The 18,861-nt window shown below is 49.3% G+C and overlaps 1 protein-coding gene and 1 long non-coding RNA gene across 4 annotated transcripts in view; one reads left to right on the top strand and one right to left on the bottom strand.

Moving 5' to 3' along the window:
- Window positions 1-11,609, bottom strand: part of Arap3 (ArfGAP with RhoGAP domain, ankyrin repeat and PH domain 3) — a 31,791-nt gene extending 20,182 nt beyond the window's left edge. Inside the window, exons 1-13 of one of the 2 annotated variants that reach the window (XM_004664695.2) lie at window positions 11,592-11,609; window positions 9,437-9,977; window positions 9,266-9,327; window positions 9,055-9,166; window positions 2,804-3,007; window positions 2,616-2,685; window positions 2,234-2,354; window positions 1,961-2,145; window positions 1,760-1,866; window positions 1,342-1,541; window positions 1,166-1,251; window positions 461-643; window positions 179-314 (exon numbers count right to left, since the gene is read on the bottom strand). In XM_004664695.2, coding sequence (XP_004664752.2) covers window positions 179-314; window positions 461-643; window positions 1,166-1,251; window positions 1,342-1,541; window positions 1,760-1,866; window positions 1,961-2,145; window positions 2,234-2,354; window positions 2,616-2,685; window positions 2,804-3,007; window positions 9,055-9,166; window positions 9,266-9,327; window positions 9,437-9,960 — 1,990 coding nt within the window. In that variant the 5' untranslated portion in view covers window positions 9,961-9,977; window positions 11,592-11,609. Of the gene's footprint in view, window positions 1-178; window positions 315-460; window positions 644-1,165; window positions 1,252-1,341; window positions 1,542-1,759; window positions 1,867-1,960; window positions 2,146-2,233; window positions 2,355-2,615; window positions 2,686-2,803; window positions 3,008-9,054; window positions 9,167-9,265; window positions 9,328-9,428; window positions 9,978-11,591 lie in introns of those variants that run through there. The other variant, XM_045132334.1, reaches the window with a different exon arrangement.
- A 1,547-nt stretch (window positions 11,610-13,156) lies between these two features.
- LOC123454125 overlaps window positions 13,157-18,861 on the top strand; it is a 77,188-nt gene continuing 71,483 nt past the window's right edge. For both annotated transcript variants that reach the window (XR_006633175.1, XR_006633176.1), the window contains exon 1: window positions 13,157-13,297. This is a non-coding gene — a long non-coding RNA (uncharacterized LOC123454125). The remainder of the gene's footprint in view (window positions 13,298-18,861) is intronic.

Genomic DNA, 18,861 nt, shown 5'->3' with positions numbered 1-18,861 from the left:
AGCAGGCCAGCATTAGCACCTGGCACATGATGCCTACCCCACACAGTGACTTCAGATACTCATCACCTTATGACCTCAGGAAACAGGTCCTGATCTGAGAGGTTGGGAAGACCCAAGTCATAGGTTGGGGCTGAGAATTTCTAGGGAGGAAGAAAGAGGAGGTACTTGGGAGAATAACCTGGGGGAAGAAGGCTAAGTAAGCTGCCATTGAGGGCTGAGGGGGACCAGGGCTCCTCGCTCTCAGAGGCCTCAACACAGAGAAGCTGGGTCATGGTCTTCAGCAGGTTGGGTCCAGCCATGGCTGCACACAATGCCTACAGGGAGGGAAGGACCTCTTGTCAGCCCCATACCCAACCTGAGAGCCTTAGGAACAGTCAAAGGGTGCCCCCACCACCCACATCTAGGCATTCCAACTCAGAGACTGCCCTCCCCCATAGGAGCCCCAATCTGTCCCTTCTACCTGCAGAAGCTGGCTATGATCTGGATGCTGAGGGTGGGGCTTCCGGAAGTGACCCAGCCTGTACTTTCGGGAGATGAACTCTCCCCGGGGACCAGGGGCTGAATCTGGATGCAGCCCTTCACCTGGGGGTAGTGCTCCTGCCCAGAAGCGGTTGGCACGATCATTTCCTAGGACAATGAACAACTACAGGAAGACAAGAGGTAAAGATGAATGACCACCCCACACATCCCAGTCCTGTTCTTGAGTTAGACCAAAGGACTGTTTTTTTCTGTTGTTGTTGTTGCTGTTGTTTGTTTATTTTGAGAGAAAAAAAGCAGATAGAATGGGTGTACCAGGGCTCCTAGCCATTGCAAACGAACTCCAGACACATGCATCCCCTATGTTCATCTGGAATTGAATCTGGGTCTTTAGGCTTCATAGGCAAATGCCCTAACTACTAAGCTATCTCTCCAGCCCCAAAGGAGTGTTTTTTGTTTTTGTTGTTATTATTTTGTTTTTTAGTTTTTCGAGGTAGGGTCTCATTCTAGCCCAAGATAACCTGGAATTCACTGCATAGTCTCAGGGTGGCTTAAACTCACAGTGCTCCTCCTACCTCTGCCTCCTGAGTGCTGGGATTAAATATGTGCACCACCACACACAGCCCAAAGGGCTGTTTTTGAATGCTGCCCTTCCATTCCTCCACCTCCTCCCTCCTCAGCTGCTCACCTGCACTATCTCATTGCTCCAGACGCTTGTGTCCAGCTTCAGGCTTTGCACCTTGGAGATCCCAGAGCCCAGGGCCCGGTGCTGACCTGTCAGTGTGGAAGGCCATATGGCAAGGTACTCTGAGTCCTTTGCCCTAGTATCCCTCCCTGTCCCCGGACTTGAGAGCCAGCCCTCACCTGCACACTGTTTGCAGATGACTACCCCCAGGTTGATGGCAGCCCAGTCTGGGCGGGAGGCCCCACAGTCTGCACAATGCCGGTTTGCCCGATTTGACCAGATCTTCTCAGCCACCTCATAGTCAGACAGGGTCTCAGTTACTGCTTCTTGCAGAGCAGCTGCCCAGCTCTGCCGAGCCCCGCCAGAATCAGCTGTGAAGCTGAGGGGTAGACAGGCAGTCCATCAGCATGGTCATTCCTATAAGAGCTACCACAGGCCATATTTGGGCCAACTCAGACCCTTGACCTTGCCCACGGGACTCCCATGTGTATGTCCCTTGTATGTATGTCCATTGGCATACTTCTGAGAAGCCCTCCAACCCTCTGCACATTTGTGCCTCTCCTGAAAAGACTTGCCTCCCACCTGTCCAGGCCTCACCTGAAGCAGCGATGTGGTGTGAGCAGGTCAAAGCTTCGACTCTTGATCTCTCGGACACTGCAGCCTTGCAGTTCAATGAAGCAGATCCCAATGCCCAGGGAGAAGGCCTATTGGAGTTTGGGGGTAAGGGGCACACATGGCACTGTGATGCCAAGACTGGCTAGCCAGGCTCATCGTCAGCCCCTGCCTAGCCCTCCTTACCTGCTCACTCTTGTACAGTGCCAGCTCTCCAGGGCTCAAGGCAGCAAATACCTTGGCCTTGTGTCCACGCAGCTCCAGCATGCCAGTGCGGAGGGGTCGTGGTGGGTGAGGGGGTCGAGGGTTGCCCAGGAGGCGCTGCTCCTTCAGGCAGGACTGCAGTGTAGAGCACCACGTGTCCCTCTGAGCTGGTGGGGGGGGCAAAGAAGCAGATCAGTGGGCCATGTGCTCACAGAGCCTCCCTCCCACCCTGACACAGTAGGCCCGAGCCCTCACCCTCACTCTCTGTGCGGAACACGAACACCCTCTGGACAGTAACGACCTGGAACTTGTTGTCTTTGCTGCTGCGAGTCATCTCAATGGCAGTCAGAGGAATCACACCCTTGGGGAAGGGGTCCTGGAAAAAAGCATAGTGAGGCATAGGGACAAAAAACTGAGAGCCACATACACTGACCTGGGTCCAACACTAGCTTTCATGATATTCATCCACAAGCCATGATTATAACTGCCAAGGTAGCTACCCTAGATACAGACATCAGGTAGTTATGGCCACCCTCCCCCCACCATGGGCTTCACCCCTTCCAATCCTGAGTCAGTGTCTGTCCTTCTCTTGCTCCTTCCCTCCCATTCATCACCATGTAGCATTTCTACTCCTCACCTTGTCACTGCCAAAGTACATCAGACTTCTCCCATTGAACTGCACAAAGCGTCTCTGAAAGACATAGTTTCTGAAGAAGGAATGGGCCAAGATCAGTAGTGTTTGGGGCTGTATGGGATCATAGGACCTGGGACCAGTCCCCCACCTCCCAGCATCCCACCTTTCCCTTCCCTTCACAGAAGACCCACCCCTGAGGCGAGAGCTTGTCCAGCCAGCCACTGAGCAGGGGAGTGGGGCGGTCTGCTGTGGAGGAGAAGCTGGCATAGGGTGAAATGAGGTCATCACTGGTTTCTTCTGGCTCCAGGGTAGGGAGTGAAAGGGCAGAGTCCCCAGGTAGTTCTAGACTGGCATAGCCAGCATCCTCCCGTGCCTCCAGATTCTGTCTGCTGGGTCTTATAGGGGCAAGAAAGAGGGACACACATCAGACCAAGTATCCTCTTGGTGATTTCGCCACCTAGACCTAAAAGAATGCTTAGCAGGCATGAGATAGATCTGTTTTTCAAACAGGTGGAATAGGGAAGCTGGTAATCCAGAAAAAGCTCCCTCCCTCTCTCTCTCTCTCTCTCTCTCTCTCTCTCTCTCTCTCTCTCTCTGTGTGTGTGTGTGTGTGTGTGTGTGTGTGTGTACACATGCCCATTTGCACATGTAAACTAGAAGACATCCTTGAAAGTTGTTCCTCAAGGACTATCCACCTTTTTGGGAGACCAACCCATCACTGGCCTGGAACTGGCACTTGCTTAATTAGTCTAAACTGACCAAGCCCTAGCGATCTGTCTGTCTCTGCCTCCCCAGTGCTGAGACTCTAAGTGTACTACAACACCCAGCTTTTTTAAAAAAATGTTTTACTTTTATTTATTTATTTGACAGGAAGAAAGAGAAGGAGAGAGAGAATGGGCACAGCAGGGCTCCAGCCACTGCAAACAAACTCCAGATGTATGCGCCCCTTGTGCATCTGGTTTACATGGGTCCTGGGGAATTGAACCTGGGTCCTTTGGCTTTGCAGAGGAATGCTTTAACTGCTAAACCATCCCTCCAGCCCACCCAGCTTTTTTACATGGGTTCTGAGGATCAAATTCAAGTCCTCATGCTAGCAAGGCAAGCACTTTACCAAGTTGAGCTAGCATGCCATGAAACTTCTTCCTAAGCATTACTTGGAATTTTTACTAGAAAAGTTTCAGTCTTCTCTCCTTGGGTGAAACACACACACATACACAAGTTATGTAGGTGTCTTCCTATCACTGTTGCTCATAGCTCCCGTCTTATTGGTTCTTTCTCTACCACATTATTCAACTTCTCTCCCTGAACAAATTGCCTTCAGTTCTCACTGGCATGACGCAAATTACCTAACTGGTCACCTGCTTTCATTCTTGTCCTCCCTCCCACAGTCCATTCTCTGAAAGCTACTAGTATTCTTTTAAAAATGCAAATATGAGCTGGAGAGATTGCTCAGTGGTTAGGGTGCTTGCACGCAAAGCCTAACAACCCTGGTTCAATTCTCCAGTACCCATGTAAAGCCAGATGCACCAAGTGGTGCCTGTATCTTAAGTTCATATACAGCAGGTAGAGGTCTGGTGTGCCTATTCTCTCCGTCTCTTCTCTCTATCTCTCTCATCTTGGAGATAAATAATTTTTCTAAAAAATGCAAATGTGCAGGCTGGAGATATGGCTTAGTGGTTAAGGTATTTGCCTGCAAAGCCAAAGGACCCTGGTTCAATTCTCCAGGACCCACATAAGCCAGATGCACAGGGGGCACATGCATCTGGAGTTTGCAGTGGCTGGCAGACCTGGCATGCCCATTCTCTCTTTCTCTCTACCTCCTTCACTCAAATAAATAAATAAATATTTTTAAAAAACTTTAAAAAAATGCAAATGTGGGCTTAGCAGTTAAGGTGCTTGCCTGCAAAGCCAAAGTACCAAACTTTTATTCCCCAGGACCCACATAAACAAGATGCACACGATGATACATGCGTCTGGAGTTTGTCTGCAGTGGTTGAAGGCTCTGGTGTGCCCATTCTCTCTTGCTCTTTCTCTCTCAAATAAATATATAAAAATAAAAATATTTTTTAAATGCAAATGTGAAGGCATAATGACTCACGCCTTTAATCCCAGGCAAAGGTAGGAGGATCACCATGAATTCAAAGTCACCCTGAGACTACAGAATGAATTCCAGGTCAGCCTGGGCTTGAACAAGTCCTTACCTTGAAAAACCAAAACATAAATAAATAAATAAAAAGCAAATGTGGGCTGGGGATATATCTCAGTGGTTAAAGCAGTATGCTTGCAGAGCCTACTAGCCTAGATTTGATTCCCCAGCACCCAAGTAAAGGCAGGTGCACAAGTGGCACATATGTATCTGGAGTTCATCTGCAGCAGCAAGAGGCCCTGGAACACCCATTCTCTCTCTTTCAAATGAAAAACAATTGTTTATAATGCAAATGAGATCATTTCATTCCCCTACATGACTTTTCAGTAATGTTTCATCAGTACTTGGGCTAAACTCAGAGTCCTTCCTATGGGCTGCAAAGACAAAATAAGACCCATTGCTAATTTCTTTTTCTTTTTCTTTTTTTTTGTGGTAGGGTCTCTCTAGTCCAGGCTGACCTGAAATTCACTATGTAGTCTCAGGGTGGCCTTGAACTCATGATGATTCTCCTACCTCTGCCTCCCAAGTGCTGGAATTAAAGGCATGAGCCACCACGCTGGGCTCCGTTGCCATTTTCTGAACTCCTTTTACATGGCCCTCAACCCTGCTGATTTATAATTCAGCTATATTCTCTCCTCTCTTCAGAGACTTTGTACATGCTATTTCCTCTGCCTAGAACACACTTTCTCCTATGCTTCTGAGCTGCCTTTTCCCATTCTCCAGGTCTTGGCTTAGGTCTTCTTCTCCAAGAGAATATATTTCTGTTACTCCAGTGGTTCTCAGCTTCAGCAGTACAAAGTTAAAAACTTAAAAATATTTCAGTATACAGACTTTATTACAGACACTTAAAATTGAATCTCTAGAAGCAAGGCCCAGGCACCTACAGTTTTAAAAGTTCCCCAGGCTGTGTTGTATCTAAGGTTGAGAACTACCGCTCTACCCCATTTGTTTCCTATCTCGCTGAGAAATTGAAGCAATCAGACAAGAACCCCACAGACTCCCAGTGCCACATCTACCCAATTTCACACACATACTCTCTCCACCTCCTGCGAGTATAATAAACACCTGTCTAAAGCCAGACTCTCTCCTCTGTGTACTTGATCTTAACAACTCTCACCTACACAAAGACTTCACTCCAGACTTTCTCACCTTCTTCACCATATCCCTCTCTGCCAGGTAATTCTTATTCACTTACATACATAACATTCTGTCCTATAAAAACCCCTTCCTTGGCCTCATTTCAACAGTCATGCCAACTGTTCTTTGCAGAATAACTCAACATTGTCTACTATTCCTTTCCTTCCGTTCTCTTTTGACTCCTTTGATCAAATGTCTTTGTCTCCCTCTACTCCAAGACTGCCTTTGCCAAGGTCTCCAATGACCCCATAATGACAATTCCAGAAGTCAATTCTCAGCCCCAGCTTGCACAGCAGACCCTTCAGCAGCACGCAATATGGCCAGCCTCGACCCTTCCTAGTGCACTTTCTTCCTTTGACTCCAGTGACTTCACAGTCTTCTGGTTTTCTTTCTCCATCACTAGTCATTTCTGTTGTGCTGATTCTTCCACTTTTCCAAACTTTTTGATATGGGAGGACACCAGGGCTTTGGTCTGGGTCCTTTTCTCTAGACATTCCCTCGCAACCCTGCACACTCCTCCACAGCTCAGACTACTCGCTAACTCTAGGCTTGTGCAGCCAGCAGTCTGTTAGCTCCTCTTGGGGAGATTAACATATCAAATTCAACATGTCCAAAACAGGACTCCTGATCTCCCTACCACCTCTACATCCCTCCTGCCTCATGCACAGTCTTCCTCATTTCAGGCGATGGCAACTCCATGAACTTTCAGGTGCCCAGAACAGCGCTGTTCAACAGAAATAAATGAGGACTACAAATGTAATTTTAAATTTTACAGTAGCAACATTAAAAATTAAAAGGAGGGCTAGATAAGCAGTAGTTAAGGTGCTTGCCTGTGAAACCTAAGGGCCCAGGTTTGATTTCCCAGTACCCACATAAGCCAGATGCACAAAGTGGCACATGCATCTGAAGTTTGTTTGCAGTGGCTGGCGGCCCTGGCATGCCCATTTTTTCTATCTGCCCCCCTCTAATAAGTAAATAAATAAAATATTTTTTAAATTCTTAAAAAAATTAAAAGACGGTTGGAGAGATGTCTTAGCAGTTAAGGCATCTGCCTGCAAATCCAAAGGACCCAGGTGCAACTCCCCAGGACCCAGGTAAGCCAGATGCACAAAGGGGCACATGCGTCTGGAGTTCATTTGCAGTGGCTGGAGGCCTAGATGTGCCCATTCTCTATCTGTCTCTTCCTCTCTCCTCCTCTCTCTCTCAAATAAATAAGTAAAATATTTTTAAAAGAAATAGTGTCATTCATTAAATTTAATAGTCTATATTTTGTGTAACCCAATAAACCCAAAACATAAGATTTTAGTATTTAATCAATACAAAATTAGTAAGATCGTTTATTTGTTCTGTTCATCTAGTATTGTTTGTATAAATCTTCAAAGTTTGCCAGGCATGGTGGTGCATGCCTTTAATCCCAGCACTCAGGAGGCAGAGGCAGGAGGATCGCCGTGAGCTTGAGACCACCCTGAGACTACATAGTAAGTTCCAGGTCAGCCTGGGCTACAGTGAGACCCTACCTCAAAAAAATAAAAATCTTCAAAGTTTGGCAAATGCTTTATATTTCCAGCACTTCACAATGCAGACTAACATGTTTTGGATACTCAGTAGTCACTTGTGGTTAGTGGTTACATGCAGGACAGCACAGGCTTGGAGCTCAGCCCTCAAAGTCAATGCTTCACTGCTGTTTTCCCCTTACACCTCCACTTCATTTGACAGTTTACCCTCAAAATATAGCCACTTCTCATCATCTCTGTTCTCATTGCTCTCTGAGGTCTCTCACCTAGAGTACTGTCAAATCCTCCTAAGTAGCCTCTGCTGCTTTCACCTCACATGCCATTCCTAGTACAGCAGCCAGATCCTTTCAAAAGGCAGTCAAAGGAAGTCTGGCCACTTTCCCTGCCTGGGCTCTTTGCTCATCACCCAGAAATCTTCATGGGTTAGCTCCTCAGCTCTTTCAACTTTTTGCTCAAATATGTTTTGCATGTGCTGTGTGTGTAGTATGTGTGCTATATGCACATGTGTGTGTTTATGCACACCCCATGCACATTCTAAAGCCAGAGGAGGATGTCAGGTGTCCCCTCTTCCACCTTCACTCATCTACACTGTTTCCTTAAGACAGAGTCTCTCACTGACTCAGGAGCCCCAGAGGACTGAGGTTACAGATGCACTATGGCTACACTAAGCTACTTATGTGGGTGCTGGGGAACTGAACTCAGCCTTCATGCTTTATGGGAAGTGCTCTCACTCACCGAGACATCCCTCTAGCCCCAAATGTTATCTTTTTACATTCCATGTATGGCCACTTTTTTTTTTTTTTTTTTTGGATTTTTGAGGTAGGGTCTCACTCCAGCTCAGGCAGACCTGGAATTCACTATGTAGTCTCAGGGTGGCCTCGAACTCATGGTGATCCTCCTACATTTGCCTCCCAAGTGCTGGGATTAAAGGTGTGCGCCACCATGCCCAGCTGTTTTTTTTATTTAATTAATTTACTTATTTGAGAGAGAGAGGAGGCAGATTATATATATATATAGAGAGAGAGAGAGAGAGAGAAAGAGAGAGAAAGAGAGAGAGAGAGAATATGAATATAAATGAGAATGAATATGAATAGGCATGCCAGTGCCCCCAGCCATTGCAAACAAACTCCAGATGCATGTGCCACCTTGTGCATCTGGCTTACATGAGCACTGGGGAATCGAACCTGGGTCCTTAGGCTTTGCAGGCAAGTACCTTAACCACTAAACCATCAATCCAGCCCTTTTTCTGTTTGCTTGCTTTTGTTTGTTTTGTTTTTAAGGTAGGACCTAACTCTAGCTCAGGATGATCTGGAACTCTGAAGTCCCAGGCTGGCCTTGAACTTACAATTCTCCTATCTCTGCCTACCAAGTGCTACCATTAAAGACATGTGCCATTATGCCTGGCAGAAGTAATTTTTCTAAATTTTAATTATATATGTATTTGTTTGTGTGCTTCTTTTATGTCCTGTCTGGCCCACTGAGTTACATGCTGTCTGAGGGCAACACTGGGTCAGTTATATTCATCCTGTGCCTTGAGTGCCTGGCTGATGTCCAGTGAATGTTCAATAAACATTTGATGTGGCCAGCTCAACTTGTACCTCAAGCTTCCCCTTGACCTCCCATCACAGCCCTGGTGAGTACTAACCTGTGTTCAGCCCTTTCTTGGCAGACAATTCTGCCTTCTCTCCTGTCTGGGGCTCCTGGGACCCCCACAGGCTGGACACCATAGTACAGGCAACCAGGATCCATGATGTGCACTGGCAGGAGGAGGAGAAGAATAGTGAGAGGGAAGAGGGGATCAAGTGGGCATGTCTGAGGTCCTCTCCAGCAAGCCCAAAATAATTAAACCCACCTACCTGTGCCTGTTGTGGGTCTGAGGGCAGGGGTGGGGACAGTTGTCTGAAGACTGTCTGGAGTTCTGAGGGGAAACTACTGGTTAATAATAAAGCAAGAAGAAGGACTTCCCTCATGTCCTGTAGGACCCTCCCCTCCCCAAGGTCAGATCTCAAGGTAGCTAACCCACTCACTCGTCCTGAGCTGCTTGGGGCCCGCCTTTTAAGTCCAGGCCAAAGTAAATGGTGTTGGGCATCATCTCCATGGTATTCTGGGCCGAAGAATGCTCAGAGGAGGAGGTAAGGAGAGGAGGAGACCTCGGGCTTGACTGTGAGCTCCTGGACACTTCTGGTCCCCAGAAAGTTGAGCTTAGCCCAGGCCTCTGGGTGGTGGCAGGACCACTAAGCCCACTAAACACTGTCCTGGGCTTGGGCACGGGCTTCGAGGGCTGGGCTTGGGGGGTGGGGCTGGGGGATGGTTCCATGGTATTATCCAAGTGAGGATCCTGGGAACTCTCTGCAGTGCCTGCTTGCAGCAGGCGTAAGATGCGTTTCCGGTGCCCTGTGGCGCTGATGCCCAACTGCCTCAGCTCCTCAGGGCCCAGGCTTTGGGCTGCACCCGCTGTAGCCAGGCCATGCTGACGGAACGTGTCTGCATACTGCTCCAGGTGTACTGCCGCCAGCCACACAGCGATGTCCAGGTCCTGAGGGGCAGCCATGGGGGCTCAGGCCATTGCTGGGGGGAGGGGCAGGGTGAAGGGAGGGCTCAGGCTGAGATCCCCCTCCCTGCCCCCAAAGTCTGAGGCCTAGACAAAAGGTACCAGCCTCTAGTCTTCCTCCAAAGAATGCCCAAGGGCCTATGATCTGGAAACAGCCATCTCTGAACACAAGAAAGGGTTCTATCCTTACAGAAGAATCCGGTCCTTTTAAGTGCATTTGAGGAAACTGAGGCTCAGGCAAGAGATGACAGTGCTGGTCCCCAAGTGCCTGCCTCACTGGGTCTGGGTAAAAGCTCTGCCCCAGCTTTCTGCACACTCAACTGAGTGAGCATGGGACAAGATACTGGCGTGCTGAGGTGCTGGGCAGGGTGGGAAGGTGAAGAGGCAGGGGCGCTGATGTGATCAGATCCAGCTGCCTCAGAAGGCGAGGAGAGGGGCAGGCTAGGTAGAGAGAAAAATCAGGCTCCACTCCCACTAGTTTCCAGAGCTGGACATCCTAATCCTGGTCATTCCCAGCCCCTCCTCCCCTTCCACCTATTGTCTCTCCTCAGACTTCCTTCCTGTCCCTCTAGCCTGCCACCCCCACATCCTGCCTGTCTTGGTCAGGCTGACCAGAGGGATCTAACCAGTTCTAATGTGTGGGGTCTAGCCGCTTAAAAGAACAGGGATGTGTGTGGAACATGGACAGAGTTGAGAGAGAAGAGGCAATCCAAGATGTTCTTCATTCTTCACCCATGTGTGTACATTCAGGAGGGACTTAGGAGTATAAACACACACACACACACACACACACACACACACACACACACACACGGGAGTATAAACACACACTCTCTCTCTCTCTCTCTCTCAACCTTCTATTTCTGAGCCTGTCTTTTCTCTGCCCATACCCTTCTGCTCAGATCTCCACTGCTCTATTACATTCAGTCGGCCTGCTCCTAACCCTTCTGTATTCCGTGGACCCACCTCCCATCCTGTAGCCCTTGAGCTTTATCTCTGCCCTGTTCCTGTCCGAAACAACTCCACCTCCATCCGTGTCTCTCTAAATCCACCTTTGTCCCTTCCTTGGTCCTATCTCGTTTTACCCCCCGTCATCAAGCTTGTCCTAACTTCATTCTAACCAGGTCCTAAGTTGTTTGTGTGCTCTGGACACTTGATCCTGGGCTTCTGCCCTGGCCTCTGTCCGCATGAGTCCTCCCTGTGGCTCTCCTACTCTCTCCACTCCTGGGGTCAGTCAGTTCTGGCCTCTCCATGGCTGAGAACCTTCCCGACGCCGGGGCCGGGGTACTGAGCCTCGAGCCTGGAGTCAGGAGCTGGTTCCCCAGTAGAGACTCAGGCCCGGCCCCCAGGGCACTCGGGCCCGGGTCTGGGAGCCAGGAGGTGCTGGCAGGACGGGGGTGGCGGGGGGCGGGTCTGGCGGCGCGGGACCGCGGGAGCGGCGGGAGGGAGGGCATCGAGGGAGGGGGCAGAGGCCCGGCCGGCAGCGGGAGGTAGGGGCGGGTCGCGACAGGGAGAGAGAAGGGGCGAGGGAAGGAGCTGGCGCCGAGGGGCTCTGGGAGCCCTCGGATGCCCGGGAGGGAGGTGATGGGGTGGAGACTGGGAAGCAGGCGCCGGGGGCGCGGGGTCCTCACCTCGCTGCGGCCGGCCGCCGTCCGCTGCCCGGTGCCCGCCGCGCCGCGCCGTCCGAGGCTCGGGTCGGGCCGCGCGGGCCCCGCCTCCCCACGGCCGTCCCCCGACGCCCGGCCCCGCCCAGATGGCAGGTTTCCCGGCGGGGCCCGGCCGCCCCTTGTGCAAGCGCCCGCCTTCAGGTGCTCGGGCCGGGCCGAAGGGGGGCCGGGGATCGCCACCGAGCCGCGAAGAGCGCGGCGGCGGACGAGCGGGGGCAGGCGCGGGCCCCGGGCCTCTGCACGCCTGCCCCGCGCCCGCCGCGCAGGCTGGACCCGGGCGCCGGCGAAGTCGGGGGCCGAAGCGGAACTTGGCCGCCGGTCGGAGCTCGGCTCCGCGCGCAGGCTCTTCTGCTTCCGTCGCGCCAGGGCCCAGCCTAGGTCTCCTCCCAGGGACGGGGGTCAGCAAGGACATACCCCCTTCCTAACCGGGGCTCCAAGCCGCCTTTGTGGGGCAAGTGCATGGCGGCCAAACACGCAGCCGTCTCGGTGTCGGGAGGAGCCCGTTTCCCGACCGCCCCCGTGTAAATGTCTGGGAGTTGGAAGACGAGACGGTCTGGGGAGAAAGGGCCTGGCCTCTCCCCGCCCCGTGGCGGGAGACCCGCGGCTGCAGCGGCCCCGGAGCCCGGACACTTCCCCTCAGAGCCCGGCCCGTGTTCAGCCGAGGGTGGTGGTGGGGGCTGGGGGTGTGCTGGCCGGCCTTGCTTTCCTGTTTGTATGAGAGGAAGTTGGCTGTGAGTCAGCAGACTCAGGAACTGTCAGTAGCTTGAGGAAGACCCCCCTGGCTCAGGGAAGGACTGGGGAGTGTGCGGAAGTAGACACCATTCCCTCCTAGCTGCCCCAACTCAGGAGAGGACTGTCCGGTTCAGCCTCCTGTAGTCCCACTCCTCCAGGACCTTCCCTGCGATATGGTATTATGATAGTGGTAATTAATAATAATGGCCATAATGGCAGCTACCAATTATCAAGAGCTGCCTATGTCCACGCCTTGTGCAAATACGGCTTGGCAAACTTCAATTAATCATCACAGCACCCCTTTAAATAGGGACTTTTATCACCCCAATTTATGGATAAGGAGACAGGAAACATAAAATAACTTTGTTCAAGGCCCAGCAGCTAGAAAACTGCAGACGCTTCAAGTCACGTGCAACCCAGGCTGGACTCCTGCAGCAGGTGCCCCATGCAAGAGAACTGTCCTTACTCCAGATGGGTAACTGGTGGTGGTGATAATACGCCTCAAAGATTTTCAGCTGAGAGGAATGAAATTAATCAAGGCCCAGCTGCCTCCCTCTGAAACCCGTGAGCTGCAGGAGCCAGCCAATGATAGAGCCCAGCAGCTAGCGGGGACTTTCTCTGTACTGCTTGATGATCTGGGATGCTTCCTCCAAGCTGTTCTCTCTCTCTCCTTCCCTCCTTCCTTCCCTCCCTCCCTCCCCCCCCACCTCAGCTCTTCCAGTCCCAGATTCCCATTCCTCTCACAGACATTTCCCCTCAACAAAACCTAGCACATTCCATCTTGTTTTGACAGCTTCTTATTGGAGGACTCAGACTGACTACACAAAAGAGGAGCCGCAAAAGAAAGCCCAGGCAGGGCCCAAGGGCCCGTGAAGGATGCCGAGGTGTCCTGGTCAGATGCAGGAGTTCTGAACCCTTTCAATTCTGTTGGCAATCAGGTAAAGCATATGGACCCCCATCTCAAAATAATGTTTTAACATGAATAAGGTAAAATACATAGGATTAGAAAGGAAACCAACTGTATTGCAATAAAGTTGTACAGCTATTTTAATATGATATGATAATAGATGTGCTTTTTTAATTAATAATAATAAGATCAAGTGTTAGGTTGATCCCTCACATAATGTTAATGCAGTAGTGAGCATAAATGATATTTCAAAAGATCTGTTGCAATAGTGTACTATGAAATGAAAATATATATAATTTCTGTTAGGGATAAAGACATAATTGTGGCTAGTTGGTTTTCTGCTTCTGCCATAATTGAAAGAAATACTAAATTTCAGCCAGAGACCGGGGCAAATAATGTAGTTCTTTGCCATCCAAATTCACTGACTTTCACTGCTGGGTTCAGGACACCAGGGACAGGGGAGAGGGCAGAGCCACAAAGAAGGAAACCTGGCTTCCTCCTTCAGTCCCACTTCTCTTCTTTGGTCAGTGATGTGGGGAGGGTGAAGGCTTTGACCCTTAAGGGTTGTTCCTTCTTTTTCTTTTTGGCTCTTCCTTCTCTCCTCTCCCTCTTCTACTCCACTGTCCTTTCTATATCCATATTTTATGCACATTATAGTCTCTCTCTCTTCTTCTGAGTGTATTTTTTTTCTCTCTGGATCCTTTTTTCTGGCTGCTGTTTCTGTCTCTGCCCCTGCCCCTAAGTCTGTTCCTAAGAGGATAGGATAGATTCTAGGGCAGCCCTCTAGCCTAGGCACAGTGAGACAAAGAAAACCCTTTGATTCCACTGTCCCTAGAAAAGACTGTCCTTAGCCTTCAGGTTCTGGCCTGGAAACAACAGGTCCTTTCTTCCCCCTTTTCACTCTCAGCCTTTATAAAGGCCTCACAGGCTAAGAGAGATCTGTTTAAGGGAAGGCAGGGGTAGGTGGAGACATCCCCTAGGGCATTGGAGGCAACACAAAAGCCCCTGAGCATCTAAATGTGGGTACCAGAGATCTTGCTGACGCTCCTCTCTTTGGAGTTTCAGTGCAGGGGTTTTAGGGCTGGGAGGCTTCCCCACCCTCTTCCACCCCTGGGAGGGCTCTGCTCAGGTCTCATGCGAGGCTCAGGTGCTAGAGTATGGCCCAGGGCAGGCCTGCAGCTGATTCAGCCTGGCCCATCCTGGCTCCTCATAGATGGGCCAAGACAGGTCAGTAGGCATGATGAATCTGGAATCACCTAAGAGACATGCCTCTGGGTGGGTCAGTGAGGGCATTTTCAGGAAGGATTAACTGAGGGGTGGGGAGACCCTCCCCCAGAGTAGGTGACACCCTGGGAGGGGGTATAGCCCAGATATATAGAGGTTCCAGGAAAAAGTAGTGCTTGCTTGCTTGCCTGCCTTCGCTGTCTGCTGGTGAGGACATCTGTCCCGTTGAGCTACAGCTGCTGGCGTCCTGCTGCAGTGATCCTCTCACTGCTGGGACAAAGCACCCAACCAGAAGCAGCTTGTAGGAGAAAAGGGCTATGTCAGGCTTACAGTTTCAAGGGGAGTTTCATGGTGATGGAGAAGTCATCAGCTGAAGCAGAGAGAGAGAGAGAGAAGTAAGGGCAAGCTAGCTCCACACACACAGAGGGCTGGACTGATTACTCTCAAGGCCCACCCCTGGCAACATATCTCCTCCGAAAAGGCTCCACCCTTCCAAAGGTTTCATCAGCTGGGGACCAAGCAGAGGCTTAATCACAAACACTAGAAGCTATGAGAGACATTTTACATTCAAACCACCACACCTCTTTCACTGTCTTCAGGATAGTGTCTTTAGCCTTCCAACATGAACTGACAGCCAGCTGCTCTCCAAGAACCCTCCAGGCCTTCAGTGCCAGGCTGGGACTGCTAAAGCAGCAGCCTCATTGGGCAGCAACCAGGCACTCGGGCTCTCCAGCCTGGAGACAACCATTGTTGGATTGCCCAGCCCGTATTGTTTAAGGCAACTTCATAAGTCCCCTTTGTAACAGATATTCATTCCATTGGCTCTATTCTTCCAGAGACCTCTGACTTAAAATACAGTGAGATCCCAGGAACTTGACCTTATCTCTGTATACTCAAGAATGGGGAGAAGGCCAGGGCAGCCACTCCCTGGTAGGGGTGCAGACTTCTAAGATGATTTGAGTGGAAGAGAACTGTTGGTCTAAAAACTCAGGACAAGAGAGTGGTAACAGAAAGTCCAGAAAGAGCTAAAGTCTCCCTGGAGAAGAGGCAGGGAGAATGTATTGTCAGAAGTGAACAGGTCGCATGAAGTAAGGAGAGGCTGGGTTGGTTGGTGGCTAATGTCGCTTGAAAGGTCTCTTCCCTGGGAGGCTCTCTCTTAATGAGACTGTCTCACCCTCACAGATCAAAACGAGGCACCAACACCATCCTAGCGAGGGCCAGCCAGGCTTCCTGCAAAGATAGTTGCAGCTGGGAACCGATGGGACACCTCCTAAGCTCCCTCCGGCCCAGGCAGACAAAGGATACCAGCAAGGGACCCCTCAGACCCAGTTCACCCTGGCTAGAGAGGCAGCATTATTGAGCATCCCTGATCTGCCTGCTCTGTGGAACTCACACTGAAGCTGTGTGAACTCATAACTAAAGTCATGATCTTAAAACAAGGCACAATAAAGATCCGAAAAAGAATGAAAAGGCTCTTCAAAACCACACTTCACAAAAGGTCTTATAACCCATTACAGCACTTGTGTGCTGCTCACAAACCTTAGTCACAGGTACCACCTCCCCAGAGATCTTCCCATAACCAGCCCAGTCTCCTTCCACACTCTTCACAGTGTGATTTGATTGGGTCTCTGCTGTTTTGCAGACAGGGAAGGAAGGAAGATGGCATTAGTAAGTATTGGCCTTAACACATGGAACAAAAGGAACACCAATGAGCAGAGGAAGGGGTAGTCAGTGGAAGGGAATTCCCCTGCATTCCTTCCGTGTCTGTCTGTGCCTCCCACTTAAACAGTGGACTGCTGCAGCCACGCTCAGAAAGGCATTCTGTGCACCCAAAGCAGGCAATACATGGTAATGAAGAGCAAAGTCTCCTAAATAAAACCCTAATTCCGTCTCAACCACCTGTGTGACCTGAACAGGTAACCTAATCTTCTGTGCCTTAGTTTCCTTTTTCTTTCTTTTTTTTCTTTTATTTTTTTTTTTAATTTTTCGAGGTAGGGTCTCACTCTAGCCCAGGCTGACCTGGAACTCACTATGTGGTCTCAGGGTGGCCTCGAACTCTCAGCGATCCTCCTACCTCTGCCTCCCGAGTGCTGGGATTAAAGGCGTGCGCCACCACGCCCGGCAAGTTTCCTTTTTCAAAAACATTTATTTGAGAGTGAGAGAGGCAGAGAAAGAGAATGAGTGCACCAGGGCAAACAAGCTCCAGATGCATGTGCCACCTTGTGCATCAGGGGAATCAAACCCAGGTCTTTTGGCTTTTCAGACAAATGCCTTAATGCTAAGAAAACTCTCCCTTAGTTTCTTTTCTTTTTTATTTAGTTATTTATTTTATTTTAATTATTTTTTTGTGGTTTTTCAAGGTAGGGTCTTGCTCTAGCTCAGACTGACCTGGAATTCAGAGTGGCCTCAAACTCACTGAGATCTTCCTACCTCTGCCTCCCAAGTGCTGGGATTAAAGACATGTACCACCACTCCCAGCCTTATTTTCCTTTTTTGAAAAATGGAACTGCTGGCAGGGTTGTTACAAATATCTATCCATGGAAATAAATGGGTAATATATGGAAAGGGCTTGACTCACAAGTGCTCAGTTAGTGTTTCCCATTCCTTGCTAGTTTTACCAATTGCTTCCATAGTAACACAAATATACCCAGTTTTCTACTAGCCTATCACTCTGGCATCTCCTAGTATTAGGTCATAGGCACTGTTTCTTTAAGATGATAGACGTCAGTCCTATGGAGACAATAGTCCATACCCTCCTGCATTTCCTTCTGACCCCAGATATAGCAAGAGACAAAAACTGGTAACCTGAGGCAAACAGCAGACCAGATAATACTCTGACATGACTTCATAATCTTCCTTGTGCCTTCTCTCAGCCCCTAACACTTGTAGCAAGGTCCAATCTATTCAGAGACCTCCCTGCTTAAAAGGTGAGAAATTTCCTTTGTCCTGAGAGCTTCTTCCTTTGACCATCTGAGTATCTCCTACGGCAGAGTGGCCAGTGTTAATAAAGGAATTCCATCTAAAAATCCATGTCAGCGCTGATCCATTCAAACAGGGTCAGAATCTTTATCACCTAGTACCTGTTTTAATCAATCAGCCTGCAGCATCTTATTGAGACAGAATAGAAATAGAGGGAAAATTCAGGAGACCTGGGAAGAGAAAAGAGCCCCTCACTAGAGTCTGGTTGAACTCTCTTACCAGCTGAGGATCATGAACTGCAGCACAATTATCACTTGCTATGAAGGTAGCCTACATAAAGACAATTATTCTTTTTATATGTCCTTTTTACATACATTTAAAATAAACATGTTAAAATAATAATTAACTATGCCTAAAGCTTAAGTGTATATGACCTTCAAGTATGGCCTGTCTCTTTTCCCAGCTGTAAGCTTGTAATTTTCTAGGAATTTCACAAAAAAAACATTTAATTTTAATCTACCATTAAAAAAAACTGTGACTCCCTTGTGCAACCCTTGTGACCTATGGTTTTACCTCATTAGATTGCAGTCCTATCCAAGGCAAAATGATTTTTAGCAACCCCTTTGAAACATTACTTGAGAGGCCACCAAAATCATGTATATGGCTAAGATATTTTAGTGTGGTGTGGATGTGTACTATCCTTCCCTTAAGTGCCTCTCCCACTATTAACCCCTGTTTAAACTTATCTTAAAATCTCTTCTTGTTGAGTGTGGTAGTGCACACCTTTAATTTCAGCACTAGAGAGGTAGAGGTAGGAGGGTCACTGTGACTTTGAGGCCAGCCTGGGACTACAGAGTGAGTCCCAGGTCAGCCTGGGCTAGAGTGAGACCCTACCCCAAAACACAAAAACAAAAAACAAAAAAACTCTTAATAAACTCCAACTCTGTTCACACTGGCCTGTCCTGAAATTCTTTTTTCTGTGGCACTGTAAAAAATTTTGACTGGGCATGGTGGTGCATGCCTTTAATCCCAGCACTTGGAAGGCAGAGGCAGGAGGATCTTTGTGAGTTCAGGCCACCCTGAGACTACATAGTGAATTCCAGGTCAGCCTGGGCTAGAGCAAAACCCTACCTTGGAAAACAAAACAAAACAAAAGAAAAAACAACAAAAACTTTGTTTTGCTTCACCTGAGTAGAGGTCTCTCAAAAGAACTCAGGGGATAGCTCAGTTGATAAAGTACTTGTCTTGTAAGCATGAAGACTTGAGTTCAAGTCCCAGAACCCACTTGCATGATGGCAAGTACTTATAATCCCAGTGCTGGGGAGATAGAGACAGGAAAATCTCTGACATTTGCTGGCCAGCTCATCTAGCCTACTGGTGAGTTGCAGTCCAGTAAGAGACCCTGTCTCAAAGAGAAGGTGGTCAGTGTCTGAAGAACAACACCCAAGGCAC

The sequence above is a fragment of the Jaculus jaculus genome, chromosome 13, assembly GCF_020740685.1.
Source record: "Jaculus jaculus isolate mJacJac1 chromosome 13, mJacJac1.mat.Y.cur, whole genome shotgun sequence".
NCBI lineage: Eukaryota > Metazoa > Chordata > Mammalia > Rodentia > Dipodidae > Jaculus > Jaculus jaculus.
Note: the sequence above shows the minus strand (reverse complement) of the source record. Positions and strands in the feature narration are given on the sequence as shown.